This window comes from Pelodiscus sinensis, chromosome 3 (assembly GCF_052426305.1).
Source record: "Pelodiscus sinensis isolate ZL-2025 chromosome 3, ASM5242630v1, whole genome shotgun sequence".
Lineage (NCBI taxonomy): Eukaryota > Metazoa > Chordata > Testudines > Trionychidae > Pelodiscus > Pelodiscus sinensis.
In genome coordinates, this window is record NC_143054.1 from 54,278,770 (window position 1) to 54,297,548 (window position 18,779).

Genomic DNA, 18,779 nt, shown 5'->3' on the forward strand with positions numbered 1-18,779 from the left:
CAATCAGTTTGGGATCTGTGACCTGCTTCCTGATAGTCTGCCTCATATTAGAGAAGAAACAGGCGACCCAGGAACAGTTTGGATAAACGGAACTGCTTTATTGCCCATGCATGTTCACCTCGGACATTCAACACAACCTGGTGCCAATCACACACTTATCTATTTTAGTATGTTAATTAACACGTCTATTACCATTTTTCCTAAAACTTTATTTAGTCATGTTAACTCCTACACAATGAATATTAATAAGTAGGCGATGAATACAATTATACCCGCCCCGGTTTGTTTAGTGGTTTTTAGTTGAATCAGCATTACATACTGTCTTAATTAGCAGCTTATACAGAGGGAGAAAGCGCTTCAACCCTGAAAATGTTTTTAAAGACAAGTGCAAAGACAAAACAAGACACTGTTCAGTGCAATCGTCTTCCAAAGCTGCCTGGACAAAGGGGGAAAACATGTTCATAGGGCAATGGCAATGCCTATTCTGACTAGACCTCTTACCCACTGAAGTATCATCATCCTAGACCCCTATTCATTTTACATATCCCAACACCTTAAGGTTAACACTCTGTCCTGAGACAGTCCAGACAGCATGACAATCACTATTCTCAGAACTAGCCAAAAATAGGAGAGAAGTCTATCCACATATTTTAAACATGCACTAGTTACTCATTAAATTGAGAAATGATTTTGCTGGACTATTTTACTCTTACCACCAGAGAGATGTACAGCACTGTAGCATTTCAATCAGTGTTGCACTATTAAACCAAAATATTTCTAGCTTAGCACTGCTACAACGAACTGCAACTGCCTTCTTTACAACAATAAGCAGCTTTTGGACAGTACAGACCTTTTTCATCTCTTCACTACAAATCATCACCTTCAGAATAATCATTCTAGACATTTCCACAGAAGTATGCAGGATATTTAATTTAAATTTGTTGTGTCACGATAGTGTGTCATAGGGCTATGTAAGGATGTAAAAGACTAATCGAATGCTTATTGGATAGTATTTTGACTAGTCGACTATTCAATAGCCTCAGCTGCCCCTTTGATCAGCTGTGCAGCGGCTTCCCCTTTGAAACTGCTGCCTCCACCCATTTTAAAGGGGCAGCAGAGCGCAGGGTCAGCTGCAGACTCCCCAGCTGATCCTAGGTTCCAGGGAAATGCCGCAGAGAGCCTAGGGTCGATGCCAGGCTCCATGGCTGTCCCTTTAAAATGCCACCTCCACACATTTCAAAGGAGCAGCTGCATGGAGCCAAGGGTCAGTAGGTGCCTACTCCATAGACACTTCTGCATTCCTCCTTTGAAATGTACAAGAGCCCCAGCTAGGGACTCTTGTGCATTTCAAAGCAGGCATGCCCTGTGCAGACCGGACTTCCCGCTGGCCCTGGACTGTAGAGTTCTGCAATACTCCTTTGAAATGTACAAGACGACTAGTCGAGTTGTCAGTTAACTGCATTTTAACATCCTTAGGGCTATGACCATCTTAGGACCTAAGTTTTTGTCCAGTATCTGAGGGAAACATAATTTTATGCAGAAATTTAGAAATAACTGAATTCATGTTTGCAGCCACATAAAGATTTCATAACATTTTTATAACTCTTTACATATTGCATCCAATGTGCAACAGATTGGTGCAAAAAGGGGCAAAATTACACTTACATTGGTGACATTTTGTACAAATAAAATAACTTAAGTATGTTGAATAAATATTCAATACAGTAATTTACACACACACACACACACACACACACACACACACACACAGAAATATCAAGTTCTCAAAACATTTTGAGTAACCACAAATTTCATTTTTACATACAGAAATGTAACCTATATGAAAGAACTCAACCAACATTTCCCTTTTTTTTAAATCAAATCTCACTTCAATTTTACCAGGTTATTAAGTTATTTTTTTAAAAGCCCACCAAGATTAAAATTAAAACTCTCTTAATAAGATGGTAAGTACATGCAAAACTTATTACTCTCTTGATCAGAGTTTTAGTATAAAGAAACCAATAAAGAAGTAAGTCAAAACTGGTTTCCATATTAATCAGTTTACTTACAGAAAAGCTTACAAAATTAAATATTATTTCCCGGGTCATGCTGTGTCAATTCCAATGATCAGATGAAAACTAAGTCAAGTTTGTTTTTTATATTGTCAAATTTCAATTAAATTGGACGTAGTTATTCAAAGGCAAAGCCTATAGAACTAGGCCTTGTAAACATAAATCAGATATTTTTAGAAGACTTTTATATTCAAATTTCATTTACATCAAATAACAGATTCATGTGAATCATCTAAATTTTTTGTATCTGCAGGTTTACTCCACCATTAATTTTTGAATAGCCAAAAGAAAAACTATATTTCCATAATCATAACAGATGTAAATTAGAGTATACACCCAGTCAAGGTTGTATTGAAGGAAACGGGAAGGGTCCTGCTAAAACCAATGGGAGCAAGATCAAACCCCAGACATAAACAAGAAAAAAAAGATAGCAGATCTTGACACAGAAAATTCTTTCAACAATGCAAGTTTTTCCCTTTAGCCACTGAAGCTCTGCCTCCCCCCATCGCTCAGAGATGATGTTTGGGGGAAACCCGCTTTTAAGCTGGCTCCCCCCGCCCCCAGCACCGACTCCTGCTTCCCTCCTTTGCTGCCTCTAACATTGGGTGAGGAGAAGAGAAGGGACAGGGAGGACTGAGGTTCAGGGCTTTCCATAGGCCAGATTTACTTTTCTGGGGTTCCAGAGTTAGTGGATTTTATGGACCCACTTAGGCTCTGGCGCAGGGACACAAATGAGGCGTTCAGTGTGCGGGACAGGGCTGCCAGTGAGTGGGATAGGGATGCAGGAACTGCATGGGAGGTGGGGTGCAGGACAGGGTGAGGAGAGCAGGGTCTGGAAGGGAGTTTGGCTGCAGGACAGGGTGTAGGGTGAGGATGGGAGGGGGTTTGGGGAGTAACACAGAAAAGGTGGGAGGGTGAGAATACAGCCAAATAGCTAGTTGGGGAGGGAGGAGTAAAGGAAAGTGCAGTTTCAGCAAAATAAAACTATCCCCCCCCCACATCTTCCCTCAGCCCCATTATCCTCCCTCCCCCACAGCACCCCATGTCCCTCAGTGCAACCCCTGCCCCCTCCCATTCTGCCTCTGCATCCTCCTCCACCCCGCATGCCCCCACATCTCCGTGTCCCCAGCGCACATACCAACAGGGCAGCAGTACTGGGACTCTCAGCAGCCCAGGAACAGTGCTGGGATGAGGAGAGGTGGGGGCAGAGCCTCTTCCCTGCCCATCCCAGCGCCAGGGCTCACCCCTCACCTGCAGGCTGAAGCTCTGGGGTTGGGGCAGACAGAGCCCCGGTCTGGCTCCAGCCCGGCTGGGTGCAGCAGAGCACTGGAGAAGGGGCTCCCCAACCTACATGCAGCCTGCAGGGAGCAGCACAGCACAGCTAGGGCCTCAGTGCAACACATGTGACCAACCCCAGCTCAGCAGAGCAGTCCCAGCCCCACACCCTCCCAAAGTAGGAAGCAGAGCCCGTGGCTGGGAGGGAGGGGTTAACACCATAGCTAGGGTTGCCAGATGGTCTCCCAAAAAATACTGAACACACGGGCTAAAAATAAACACCACCCACACCGAACACACATCCTGTGTGGCTACTACCAAGAGCCCCCAAGTTGGGAACAAAGGGGGAGGCAGCAGAGCCTGCTTTGCAAAGCAGCCGCCTGCTACCCAAAGCAGAGAGGCAGACCCTGGGGCAACACAAGGGTGAGGGGGAGGCGACCATTAGGGCCGGCTTTAGGAAGTGCAGGGCCCAATTTGAACAATTTCGATGGGGCCCCGCAACAATTTTGGTTGAGCAAAACAAACAACAAAACAAAAAAAACAGCGCAAAAAATCCCCCTCCAACACACACACACACCCCCTCCCGTGGCACAGGAAAACCCTGCGCTAAACTCACACCTCCCGTGGCGCAGGCAGCCGACACACTCCTCCTCCGGGGCGGCAGATTTGTATAATTTTTAGTGGTGCCCCATTAGCCACACCCTCTGACCCCCGTTAACTACAACAGGGACACCTAATTAACACTATATGCTAACACTGAGAACTCCATACACTAAGTACAATAAATATGCAATAGAAAGTCCAAGCCACTGGGAAAGAGGTCTTGCAAGAGCAAGAAGGATCATTCCAGGCAACCATTATGGGTGGTAAGAAAGAACTGAGAAGGTATAGGGCTGAAGGCACCCCTTATACCAGTGCATATGCACATAGCTCTCCAGTGGGCACTAGTTGGTCCTACAGGTACTAATGAGGGGAAATCCTCCAGCAACTGTGCATGCAATACGCATGAATCTAGCACGAGCAAGTACTCAAAGACATGACAGTACTGGTCAAAATGTCTGCATATGAACAGCATTCATTTTCAAATGTCTGCTTCATTCTTCATTTACATATTTCACTCTTATTTTTTCCTCTTTCAACTCTGTGGCTACATCTAGACTGCAAGCCTCTTTCAAAAGAGGCTTTTTCGAAAGATACTTTTGAAAAAGCCTCTTTCGAAAGAGAGCGTCTTGACTGCAACCTCTTCTTTCAAAAAAGTGAGCCACTTTTTCGAAAGAGAGCACCCAGGCTGGATGCTCTCTTTCGAAAAAGCCATGTTTGCATTCAAGAACGCCTTTTTTCGAAAGAGCACTTTCGAAAAAAGGCGTTCTTCCTCGCTAAATGAGGAGTACCGTCGTCGAAAGAAAAGCCACGTTCTTTCGATTTAATTTCGAAAGAACGTAGCTGTAGTCCAGACTCAGGTGAAGTTTTTTCGAAAAAAACCCTGCAGTCTAGACACAGCCTTTGTCTCCAGCTAATTATGAAGTAACAGCACCTTTGCAAACGTGACTTGTCTGTTTACCAATCCCAGACACTGAGTGTAGCTCTTGCTTTAACAAAATAAAGACGATGAAAAGGTTTAGTATTTAATAAAATTAAATTAATTAAATTTAAAAAATAACACTTGGTACCAGTAAGCAGAATTTTCTCACAAATCTGTAAGAGATTTGCTTTCTAACGTTTCATATTCCACTCCATATCAGCAACTCTGTTTCTATGTTCCCTTAAAAAGCAGCTTACTGAAGATAAGCAGATATTTCTCTTTGGTGTTGCTTCTCCCCTATATTTACGCCAGTGTATCCCCCTGACCTCAAAGTATAAACCAAGATAACTCATTAATTTTTCATATGCCTCTTCGTCTAAGGATGAGATTCCCTGGACTTAAGTTGTCTGTCTTTGCCTGTAGATAATGAATTATAGACCTTCCTATCATCCTTTGACTGTCCATGAGCATAACACCAGTGTTAAAAACAAACACGCATTACATTGCAGCATAACATCTGCACAGCATAACACCAGTGTCTCTCTATAACTCTGCAGACAGGAATTGCTCTTTTAGAGTATGGTTGCAATGCTCCCCAACCACACCACACATCACTATGACAAGTCTGCACTGGTTTAGGGACTGAGAATCCAAGCTTTGTCCCTGAAGTAAGTATTCACAAAGAGAAGTGCAGCTGCTATCTCAACGAGCGTGACAAAAATGTAACTGTATACATTTAAGGCCAATTGCTTTCTTTATCTTATTGAAATGTTCCTACACTTGGGACTTAACATTCGTGTTCCAAATACTGATCACTTCTTATTCAAAATTGCTAGTGTCACCAAACAAAAAAATATTAGAAATTATTTTAACCACCATTACCTTTCTATTACTGTTTTTAGAGGTTAAACATTCATATGCTTTATGAAACATTTTGGATAGTAAGCATGAAATACTGGGTTCCCAATGTTCTTGTAATGAAAGAAAAATACACTGCTTCAGACCACACAAAATAGTAGCCACCATGTATGACAGATTAGTCTGCCCCACTAAGGGACCGGGGCAGGAGTGAGGGAGTGTCAGCCCTAATCATTAACCAAATGTAGCAGAGAGGACACCAATGATCCCTGCATAGCCAGACTATCATTAAGATTTGGAGTGCAAAGTAACATAAACGTCCACACAAAATTCCAAGGAAAAAATACATGGTCATTTTGCATTCCTTTCTTCCTATGCCTAACCTTCCCACAGAAAAACAATACAATGCTGTTGGTTTTTTAAGTACAAAAGTTATGCCATGCTGAAAGACTGCTGCAACAGAAGTCGGAATTCAGCAGACAGGAGATTCTGTCGGCAACTGAGATTTATACACGAAAGACTGGCCAAGCATGGTCTGACAGCTACACAGAGCTATGTGGTGTGCTAACTTCACAGTTGAAGATTGATTAGATCTATTTTAAAGCTTTTCTGCCTTCACCTAGCAAGCTATTGTTGTCAGTGATTTTTCCCCCAAGCCCGATGTTTCAAACCATATCTATCTACAGCTATCACTGTCATCATTTCACAATAACCAACAGAAAATGAAACATTTCATGATAAAGTAGCATTTTACAGCATGAGGTTTACGAAAGATCTGCAATTACACTGCGCAGTGTGTGTTGATCATGCAATGAAAGACACAGGATTTCTGCCAAAAATAATGATTTGCAGACAAACAATTCAATCAAACACAAAAGCTAAAATTACCACATAAAATTATAGCAAATTACAGTATGTTGGGTTAACTATTTTAGTGGATAAAATGTGCATGGTAAGAGTTATAAGATATTTAAAACCAGAAGGGCAATATACTATCTATCAGTGCACTTCAAAAGTCTGTTCTTTTAAAAGATGTTTTCAGCAATATTCCTATCCACAGAATTAAGAACTCCACAGGAAACTATGGAAACTTTCAAAAGTTGCCCTCATTTTAAGGATGACCGCTATACAAGCAAACACATGCTTTCAGCCTGTTCATGAGTACAAATAGGACACTGAGTTTATACAGAAATGCTTATCAGTACTTACCTGCCATATCAATGGCAAATGGCCGGTCTGCTCTCCAGCCAGTATACCAGCCAACAACTTTTCCATTTTCCACTAGAGGGCGTTCATATCGTCGACCTCCCACCAGCCCCACAGGCCACACGGATACTTTGTGGGTTGTACGCATCTGCAAGGAGGGAGAGGAAGAAGGTAATTTCCCTTAAGTTCTCTCAGTAGAATGTGCTTCTTTTGTAAATGCGGGAAACAAAGTCTAGACATTTCAAGCCACCTCAAGATGTTTACAGCTGATTGAGTGCTTCCAGATTTCAACCCTGGAAAATGTTGGTATTCAGAGGATGTATGTAGACCAAAACTCTCTATCAGCTAGTTCTTCAACTCTCTATTCACAAGGCACTTCAAGTCTACTGGGAAAAACCTGAGAAAAATAAGTATTGCTTAATAACTAGTATTGCTTAAGATATGAGCCTCCAAAATATCCCCATCCTATATAATCTCTTTCTCAAAGAAAAGCACTGATGTCTGTGGTAGACTTTTCCTCTGGAAGGCTATTTTGTTGTTTTAACATGCTTCTTTCTATAAATCCTTAATGCACTTACATCATGACTGCAGAAGCCTAATCAGGGTAGAATGGAATGTTTATGTTACATTCTGTGATCTGCATTTATAAAGACACACATACAATATAGTCTGATATAGACCTCGAAGTTGCATCTAGAAGCTATCAACAGACTCTAGAAAGAAAATAAATCCTGATTCTGACTGGAAGCGCACTCTCACACAAGCTCCTGCCATATGAGGTTTGCTCAATCAATAAGTGTGGATGAAGTGTGTTAAAAAGTGGCCAGTAGAGGACAACAAAATTGGGCCTTTGACTCCCTCCCTTCCCCATGGTGCCTGAAATATTTTAATATTTGAAAAAAAAATAGTGGGGATTAGGGATGTCAGCGTGTAGATGAATACATGATTAACCAATAAGCCTGGCTTGTCAGCTAATCTTGTTGACTACACTCATTTTCCTCCCATTGCTGCCTCTGTATTAGAAGCAGCAAGGGGGTGGAAATGGGAGCTGGTGCCCAAGAGGAGGTGGCTTAAAAGCCAGCTCCCGACAAGCACAGGATCCATCTGCCCCATCTCACCCTTCTGATAGAGAGGCAGCAATTCGGAGGGTGAGGGGGGAAAATTGGACCCAATACGTGCAGGGGGCCCCCCCCACGTGCTAGCTCTCACGGCCCTGCCTGTCCCCTCCCCTGATGCCTGCCAGAGAGGCAGTGGCATGCAGGGGAAGGGGAGCAGTCAGGAGCTGATGGAGGGGGAGCTGGCTTAAAAACAGGTTCCCCCCAGCACCAGCGCTGCCTGCTCCCCTCCCCCCTGCACTGCTGCCTCTATCAGAGGCAGCAACATGGGGAGGGCAGCAGAGGCTGCTGTGAAGCAGCCCCTATTATTGGTGGGCCCGAGCTCCCCTGGACAGAAGCTGTGCCATGGGATGCAGAGCAGCCTCTGTCCATGGGGAGCGCAGGTCCTCCAGAGATAGAGGATGCTCTGCCACAACAGCCCCTGTCCATAGGTGATCCCAGCTCCCCGCAGACAGGGGCTGCTCCCTGCTAGCCCATGCTGCTGCCTCTGCATCCTTAGTGGGATGATGGTTTTTCTCTCATGAATTCATCGTTTCCAAGGCCAGAAGGGACCATTATGATCATCTAGTCCAGTGGTCACCAACCAGTAGATCAGGATCTACCAGTAGATCTTTGAGCCTCTGACAGGTGATCTTGACTGGTTTGGTGAGGGAGCTATCAAGCGCTAGCACTTCAGTTGCCCCTCCACCCACTGTCCTTCTGCTCGTGCCCTCTGCCTTGGAATTGCCCCCCTGGAGCCTCCTGCTTGCTGTGTAGGATGTAGGAGGGAGAAGAGAAGTGGCACTTATGTCAGGGTGTCCCCTCAGGGTGTCCCTTTCCCCACTTCTGTATCCGATCTTCACACAGAGAGAAGTGGATGGAGGGAGCTTGGCAATGCAAATCTCTGTCACTCTCATACACTGTGTGTGTCTGTCCTTCTCACAAAAACACACCTTCTTTCACTCACATCTCCTGACCCAACACACACACGGAGAGCGGGGGGGGTTATTGTTACATCTGTTACTGCTTGCAAAGTGTGTTATTTTGCGTCTTTCACTGGTCTGCATTTCATAATTTTCATTTCTCTCTTGTACTTGCATTTAATACTTTGAGCAGTAAGTTCTAAAATGCCTAACCTGTCGTGTCTGGTGTAATTATCCCTGTGGTAACTGCTACTCCTGGAAGTGGCTGGCATGTCCCTGCAGCCCCTGATAAAGGCAGAGCAGGGAGTCTCCACATGCTGTCTTTGCCTGCAGACACCACTCCTGCTGCTCCCATTGATCAATAACACGGAACTGTGGCCAGTAGAAAGCTGTGGGCTCAGTGCCTGCAGATGACAGGCAGCACGTGGTGCCATGGAGCCACTGCTGTACATGCTTTCAGGAGGGGTACAGGGCCAGGGCAGGAGTAAGCCTGCCTGAACCCCACTGCTCCATCATCCGGAAGCTGGCTCAGTAAAATGGTGCCCAGCCAGGGCCTGCTTCCTGAACCACTGTCCCAACTCTGAACTTCCTCCAGCACCCAATCACCTGCTCCAGACATGAGTCCCTCTGCACCCAAACTCCTTCCAAGAACTTGCACCCTGAACCCCCTCCTGGACTCCAATTCCCCACCCTGGGCTAATTTCAGAGCCCCTCCCTCACTCCAAACTCGTTGGCCCAAGACCAGAGCCTGTACCACAACCTCTTACTCCATCCTGATGAAAATGAGTGAGGATGGGGGAGGAAGAGGGATGGAGTGAACAGGGTGAGGGGTGAAGCAGGGGCAGGGCCTCAAAGAAGGGGCGGGAAGGAAGTGGGGCAAGGGTATTTGGGTTTGAGGTAGATCTTGCATTGCACTTACATTGAAAAAGTGGTCTTGTGGTTAAAAGGTTGGAAACCACTGATCGAGTCTGACCTCCCCTATAATGCAGGATTTCTGCAAAATAACTCCTATAGTTTATCTTTGAGAAGACCATCCAATCATTATTTAAAATGATCAGAGGTGGAGAATCCATCACAAAGCCTGGTAAAGTGTTTGAATGGTTATTTACTCATGCAATTAAAAACGTACACCTTATTTCCAGTCTGAATTTGTTTAGCTTCAATTTCCAACCATCAGATAGTATTATACTCTTCACTGCTAAACTGAAAAGACCATTATTAAATATCTGCCCATCATGTAGGTACTTATAGATTGTAATCAAACTCCCTCTCCCCCCAGCCTCTTTTTTGTTAAGTTAAAGATTCAAGGAGCTCAGTCTATATCCCTAAAAGGCATCTTTCTAACCCTTTAATAATCATTCTCGTAGCTCTTCTCTTAATACTCTTCAATGTATCAACATTCTCAAATGGTGGACACCAGAATGGAACACAGTATTCCAGCAGTGGTCACACTAGTGGCAAATACAGAGGTAAAATAATCTCTCTGCTCATACCTGAGATTCCTCTCTTTATGCTTCCCACCACTGAGTTAGCCCTTTTGGTCACAGAGTTGACACACGGAGAGCTCATGTTAAGATGATTATCCATCACAACCCCCAAATCTTTTTCAGAGTCACTGCTTCTCACTATAGAGTCCCTCATCTGTCAATAGAGCCTACATTATTTATTCATGAATGTATATATTTACACTTAGCCATATTAAAATGCATATTGTTTGCTTGTGCCCATCCTACCCAGCAAGTCAGGTGATTGTGTAGTGACCTGACCTCTTCACTATTTACCCCTCCTCCAATTTTTGTATAATCTGCAAATTCTATTAGTGACAAGAACTAATCCCTGCCAGATCCACTAGAAACACACCTGTTCAATGAGGATTCTTAATTTACAATTATATTTTACAATTAGCTAGTTAGCCAGCTTTTAATTCATTTAATGCCTAACATGTTAATTTGATACATTTTTAAATCAAAATGTCATGTGGTACTAAGTTACATACCTTTTAGCAGTCTAAGTATATTATATTGACACTATCACCTTTATCAACCAAACATTTAATTTCAATTTTAAAAAATCTAAGTAGTTAGGATCTAGTTCTTCATAAACCCATGTTAATTGGCATTAATTATATTTCTGCCCTTTAATTCTTGATTATTAAAAAAAATCAGCATTAATAGTCTATTGGGCTACTCACCCAGATCATTAAAACTCTTGGGTGCAGGTTATCCAAGCCTGCTGATTTTAAAATGTATAACTTCAATAGCTACATTTTAACATCCTCATAAGAAACTAATGGAACAAAAACAAAAGAGTGTTATTATATGATCTGACTACATAATCTGTTTTTTCCCCCAAAATACAAAACAGAAATACTTACTGGGTACTTTTGCCTCTTCTGCATTATCATCTATAATTCTACTATTTCCATCTTGTAAAAGGCTAATAACATTATTAGGATTCTTTTCCCCCAAAATATATTGAAGAGCTCTCATTATTATTGTCTATTATGCTGGAAATACAGGTTGTACCTCCCTAAGCCAGGACTCTCTGGTCCAGCAACAGGACCATGGATGTTCCTGGACCACAGAGCCCAGGAACAGTGAAGTCTGGCAGCAGGGCAGGAGCACAGCAGGGGGAGGCCAGCGATTCAGCCGTAAGTCCCGTAACGGGGTGGGTGAGGAGGCGTAGCAGGAAGCTCCAGCCTAGCCATGGTCAGGGAGTTCTGGCTTGTTCTGGCCCAGTGCAGAGCTCCAGCTCCAGCGACAGCCAGGGAATTCTGGCCCCCACCCTGGTTGTGGAGCTCCAGCCTCGGTGCCAGGTGGCTGCAAAACAATCTGGCTGCTGCTAGGGCTGGAGATCTGCAGCTGCCTGGCTCCGCAGTCAGGGTTGGAGATCCACAGCAAAGGCCGGAGCTCCCTAGCTGCCGCTGGAGCTCCCCTGCCCCTGAGCCAGAACAGGGCTGGAGCTCCATGGCTGGGAAGCCTGAACAGCACCCATGGAGCTCTGGGCCCTGCTTCAGCCATGGAACTCCAGCCCCCGTCACAGAGTATAGTGGCAGTGGAGCTCTAGAAATAGCACTCTGCCCCAGCAGCAGCAACTGAACTGGCATCCGGTAGGCCGTGTCCAGACTCAGGGGTTTTTTCGGGAAAAGTAGCCTTTTCCCGAAAAATCTTCCCCTGCATCCAGACTCAAGCCGCGTTCTTTCGAAATTATTTCGAAAGAACGCGGCTTTTCTTTCGATGGCGATAAACCTCGTTTCACGAGGAAGAACGCCTTCTTTCGAAAGTTCCTCTTTCGAAAGAAGGCGTTCTTCAATGTAAATAGGGCTTCCTCGAAAGAGAGCATCCAGACTCGCTGGGTGCTCTCTTTCAAAAAAGCGGATTGCTCTTTCGAAAGATCCGCCTGCAGTCTAGACGCGATCTTTCGAAAGAGGCTCTTTCGAAAGATGCTTTCGAAAGAGCCTCTTTCGAAAGAAGCCTGCAGTCTAGACATAGCCGTAGAGAGTACCAGGGAGCTAGGACACCACCAGGGTCAGGCTGAAGCCCTAGTCCGGGGACAGCAGAGCATCACCGGCCATTAGGGAAGGGACAGACCTTCCCTGATCCAGAAAATCCCCTCGTTCAGTACTGCCCAGGTCTCAAAGATGCTGGACCAGAAAGGCCCAGCCTGTACATTTCTCCTTGGGTACCTGTGTTTCCCTTTTAAATTTTCTACAATTCCTCACTTCCAATTTATAATGAACGCTATCTTATTTTCCTTTTCTTTTATATATTTATAGCTGACCCCACTTCCTCTCTAAATAATGAGGCCTTCTTCCTTGACTGTGACTTTTGGGGAATCTAGTAAGTGTTCTTAAACAATTCCCAATTGTTTTTCTGACTCAGTTCTTCCTCAAAGTTATCTTCAGCTGCATGCAATCTGCCTTTTTAAAGTACCACATCTATATAGCATTGGTCTAGAGACTTTCTTCTGTTTGCACATTACAGGCAGTCCCTGGGTTACGTACAAGATAGGGACTGTAGGTTTGTTCTTAAGTTGAATTTGTATGTAAGTCGGAACTGGTACATATTGTAGGGGAAACTCTAGCCAAACATTTCTCCAGAGCTCAGTTTTATTCTCCCACACCTCACTTCCCTCAGTCCTTTATTCTCAAGCTGAGGTGTCTGCTGAGAAAAGCCGCTCCACATATCCCTGGTTTGCTGGGGAGGGGGGGGGGGGAGGGGCTAGCTTCGCGCCTCCCTGGTTTGCTGGGGGGGGGGGGGGAAGCAGCTAGTGCGGGGTTGCCTCACCCCGTTTGTAAGTAGGGATCTGATGTAAGTCGGATCCATGTAACCCGGGGACTGCCTGTATAAAAAGTCATCAAATCATAATCATTTGTTCAGAGATTACCATTACATTTTAGTGCTGTCATTAGTTCCTCTTTACCTATTAAGATAGGCTCGAATACAGATCGTCCATGAGTTGGTGACACTTTCAGAGTTAAAAAATTGCAGATATAATATTTAGAAAGTCCCTGTATATTTGTCCTGACAACATGAGACCTTCAGCATGTGACACTCAAAAACAACCTCCCACCCACCCATAGTAGAGCCTGGAGAGCCTCCCACCTACCCGTGGCTCATTGGGGCTGGCCAGGCAAGAGCAGCCCTCTTCCACAGCTGGGGGGGCTGGAACAGCCCCCTCCTGTGGCATATCTGGAGTATTCCCCCCTCCCCCGAGGTGGCGGGACCACCTGGGTCACAGCAGCTCCCCTCCTTCCTGGCACAACAGGATGTCTGGGCTGGAGCAGTTAATCATTTAATTGATTAACCTTTCACATTTACATTCCTAGTAAGAAGCCTGTTTTCATGTTTCCTCAAATGATTGTAGCAGACACCAACGAATACTCTAGCTTGTGAATTATGTGTTAGAACCTTATGCTATACACATTCAGGATAATCTTCTTCCAAGTTATCAGTGACTTAAACAGTTAATTCTATTTTTGATACTGAGTAGGCAGAACGATAGGATGAATGGCAGACTATCATTCCTAAATAGGTTATAACCATTGCTTTTACACTGATTCCAATTATGTTTGACAACAGAAGTAGGAATTTTGCCATTAAGTCAGATTTCACCCTAGAAATGTAGTCTTGTCTACACTGGAAGAATCTATTGTTACCGGAACACTATGGACATTATGACATGACCAGAAATTGCCTAAGATATTCTCTACGCTAGAAAAGTTCACCAGTCTAACATAATCCAATTAAAAATCAGTCTTGTTAAACTGATACAATCCCACAGTATAAGGGAGCATAAATCAGTCCCAATTTAAGCAAGGATAACCCCCACCTAAGCGAATCTACATTAGGGATTTGCACTGGTGTAATACGATTGATTTTTATATTGATTTAGTTAAACCAGTTCATGCTTTAAGGTCTTACAATCCCTTCACCTTACAATTACTCTTTTTCCAGACATTTAAAATTTTGCCTTTACCAACAGCACTTTAGCTCAATTGTCCAGGGGACACTCTAGAGAAAGAAAGCTGTTGTTAAAGATTCAGTACCCCACACTCTTTCCATCCAGCTCAGAGCACTCATAATACCCATCCTCTTGCTCCCAAGAGCTCCTCCTCCTGCAAAACCAAGAAGATCAGATTGATATTCCTTATGACTCCAAAGATGGAAATACTAGCAGAATAAAAATAAGAAACCCTTATCTATCAGGTCTTCTTTCTACATCTTAAAAACTTCTCAAGATGGCCACTAAATCTTTTTTTTAATCCTTTGCAAGACACTTTTATATTTTTCATCTGAGTTCCTACGTGGGTTTCTTTTAACTGTTTTTCCTTTTTAAGGCATTTTGTTTGCTGTCATTTTCCCCTGGTCTTTTACTGTTCTAGTTGGGGAAACAGAAAGTTCACAACATTAATTACAGTCTTCTTTTAAATAATTCACACACAAAAGTCATTTGGACTACTTCAGGACTGCAAAACGTAGTGTTTTTGGTAGCTGTGGTTTCAATCCATATTTTGAGCTTTCTGTACAAATCTAACGTCACAAAAATGTGCACACAGGTGTGGGATCATGCTCTCTTTTAGGGCATGTCTGCACAGGAAATATTACCAGTACAATCAATGGGTATAATTAAACCAACATAACTATACCTGTATAAACCCCAGCACAGATGCTCTTATTCTTTTAAGAGTGACTTTCTCCAGGTAGCTTAAATTAAACCCTTCCGCAAGCGTCATAAGCTAAATAACAAGAACAGCCTTCTTTTACCAGAGCAACAGTGTTGACACAGGAGATCATTTAAATTCACACTAGGGATGTAAGCGAATAGTTGACTATCCGATAAGCATATGCTTATTGGACAGTTGACTAGTGACTCCTCTATCAGTGTTGGGGGGAAACAGCTTAAAAGCCGGTACCCCCAGCACCTTCTCCCTGGGCAGAAGGGGGTGAACACAGTGGGGAACTGGCGGCCTTCTGCCTTTGAAATATAGCAAGAGCTGATGGGGCTCTTGCTACATTTCAAAGGCGTAGGCACTCTCATTGACTAACTGAATAGTTGATGCGAATTCCATCAACTATTCGATTAACTGATTAATCTAAATTTAGCATCACTAATTCACACCTTATCTTATATTGATACAACTTTCCTATGTAGGCAAGCCCTTATCCCAGTGTAAATAAGGAGCACCTCCACTGACTTCAGAGGAGAAAATCTGGGTCATCTCTGCTGTGCTCTAGCACTCATCAACACTGTACAAGTTTTAAGTATAAACTGCTTAACCAAACACCTGAAGAGGAAAAAGAGACCAGATATTTTCAGACTTCTTTGTTTCCTTGTGTTATTTCCTCACTTCTTTATTCTCTTTCCTATCTATTCCATGATTCTCATCTAAGTGAGGTATAAAAATTCCTTAGCACAAAGTAAAAGGATGTATCTAAGGCTGTGTTAATGCTAACTGTAGACTATTTCACAGCCTCAGGATATATTTAAGGGTGTAAGTGGCAAAATGTCTTAAAGCCTCTAACAACATATTAATGTGCTGATATTTGGAGAACACCGTTCACGTACCAGCGTAGGGGAAAATAATATGGATTAATAGGTCAATTTGTGTCAGAGATTTCTTTTTGTTTTCTATTCTACTTGACTCTACCAAGCATTAGGACACAGCAAGAGTAATTTTAAGATATTAGACTACAGGTCGAACTTCTGTTAACCAGAAACCCCTGGTCTGGCCAGACCACAAATGTTCCTGGACCAGAGAGTCCCGGTGGAAGGCTGGCAGTTGGGCTGGAGCTGGGAGTCCAGTGTGCAGGGAACTGGGCTGGAGCCGGACTGCCTGGTTTAGCAGGAAAGGGGGGGTGGAATTGGCAGAGCAGCAGAGGCTGGTGGTGGGGGGGAGGGGAAGTCGACTAGGAGGCCAGAGGCCAGTCCAGGGCTGGGGAGGCTGGTATCAGGGGGTCCAGATATGACCTCCCCTGGTCTGGCAAAATCCCTCATCTGGAAAGGGGTCAGGTCCCAAGGGTGCCGGATAGGGAGGTCCAACCTGTACCACATACCAATGGAATCCCGTGCATTGCACAACCAGCGCCCTACACTGCTTCTCTCACTATATTAATGAACAGCAGCATATCTGTTACTGAATAATCAAAACCTGAAGCCACAGTATGTGTGTGACAATCTGCTGTTTCCAAAAGGAACATGGTAAGAGGCAGTACAATGAGAAAGTAAACAGGTAAAGCCAGGAGAAGAAAGAAGGAGATGGGTAGGGGCAGGTAAAATAGATGAAGAACAAGGGAAAACTAAAAACTGGAAGGTCAGAATATTGTGATAGAGAAAGAATCAGAGGATAGATAAGGAAGGAAGGAAGCACTCAAATCCAAGAGCTGAGAGAATGTAAAAAACAAAAGCAGAGATAGAACAAAAACAATTCTCTCTCTCTCTCACACACACACACACACACACACACACACACACACACACGCACAAAAAAAACCAATCTTTCCAAAAATAGCACTTCATTAGTCACTGAAGATGACTAAGACACGGGAAATGCAGAAATGATAGGGAAGTGGTCAAATCAGTTGGAAAATGAAAATAAAAAAAAACCAGGGAAATGTGAGCAAAAGGCAAAGAGGAAGAAATCTATTCACCAATTCTGCCATGAAAAGGCTTCTAGGTTATAACAGTTTGCTGTATATTTTCAAAGCCACCCACCACTGCCTTCCCTTTAGGGCACAAAGTTTCCAGAAAATTCAGCTTGCTATAGCATTGTTTCCTTTTCTCAGTTTTCAATCATTTCAGTTCCTATGCAATTTTCAATCTGATGCAGTGCTAGTGCCCATCTATCAATTATAATTATTGCCTGGACTTGCCACACAATACCAATCGAACACCAACAGACTTACACAGCTCTAATTTATTTTACCAGAAAATGGATATAGATTTCCATCTCTTCAATATTTACCACTATTATCCCTATAAAAGAGAAAAAATATAGTGTATGGTAGAAGCATGGACCTTAGAGTAGAGGTCTGCTGACCATCAGCTCTAACGCACAAATCTTATGTGACCGCAGGCAAATCATTTAAGGCCAAATTGTGGCCTGAGTCATGCAAACACACAACTCAGTGGGTCTGCACAGTTGTGACAGGAAACAGAATTCAGTGCATCATAACTGTGTCTCAAATGTAAAATGGGGCTATACCATGCATAGAATCATAAGACTGGAAGGAACCTTGAGAAGTCATTTAGTCCAGTCCCCTCCACTCATGGCAGAACTAAATATTATCTAGACCACCCTGACAGGTGTTTGTCTAACCTTCTCTTAAAAATTTCTCATCACAGAGATTCCCTAGGCAATTTATTCCAGTGCTTAACCACTATTACAGGAAGTTTTTCCTAATGTCCAACCTAAAACTCCCTTGCTGCAATTCAGCTCATTGCTTCTTGTCCTAACTTCAGAGGTTAATGAGAACCATTTTTCTCCTTCCTCCTTTTATGCAACCTTTTATGTAATTGAAAACTGTTATGTCTCCTCTCAACCTTTACGTCTCCAGACTAAAAAAAACCACCACCCTTTTTTTCAAACTTTCATTGTCAGTAATGTTTTCTAGATCTTTAATGATTTTTGCTATTTTCTAGACTTTCTCCAATTTGTCCACATCTTTTGTGACATGACGCACCCAGAACTGGACACGGTAATACAGTTGAGGCCCAATCAGTGCAGAGTGGAAAAATTACTTCTCATATCTTACAACACTCCTGGTAACAGGTCCCAGAATTTTTTTTGCAACTGTATTACACTACTGACTCATACTTAGCTTGTGATCCACTAGGACTTTCCAATACTCCTTCTGAAGCAGTCATTTCCACTATGTATGTGTGCAAATGATTGTTTCTTCCTAAGTCAAAAATGTTGAATTTCATCCTATTTGGATCGTTTCTCTAGTTTGTCCAAATCATTCTGAATTTTAATCATATCTTCCAGAATAGTGTTTTTCGACATTTTCTTTTTTAAGTACCACCCCTTTTTTTAAAAAAATTATAAATACCCCCAGCACCTACAATTTTCAGACACGCATAATTTATTTCTACCACTGCAAAACATTTGTTTAAACAACTTAATTGTAGCCAGGCGGGTGATGAAATTTTTGGGAGTAAAAAGTATAAAAATAATAAAGTGCTGTAAAACTTAGAGAAAAATTCAGTTTTCTCCAAATTTCAGTTGTGTGGACGTACCCCCCAGATTGCTCTCAAGTACCCCTAAGGGTACTTGAACCACTGGTTGAGAAACATTGCTCCAAAACACTTGCAGCCTTTCCAAGATTGG

At 43.2% G+C, this 18,779-nt stretch overlaps 1 protein-coding gene across 4 annotated transcripts in view; it reads right to left on the reverse strand.

The window, feature by feature from the left end:
• The window catches only part of B3GAT2 (beta-1,3-glucuronyltransferase 2), a 44,972-nt gene that overhangs the window by 16,283 nt on the left and 9,910 nt on the right, over positions 1–18,779 (reverse strand). For 2 of the 4 annotated variants that reach the window (XM_025186762.3, XM_075923716.2), the window contains exon 2: positions 6,937–7,081. In XM_025186762.3, coding sequence (XP_025042547.2) covers positions 6,937–7,081 — 145 coding nt within the window. Of the gene's footprint in view, positions 1–6,936; positions 7,082–7,183; positions 10,985–11,141; positions 12,017–18,779 lie in introns of those variants that run through there. The other 2 variants (XM_075923719.2, XM_075923720.2) reach the window with 2 other exon arrangements.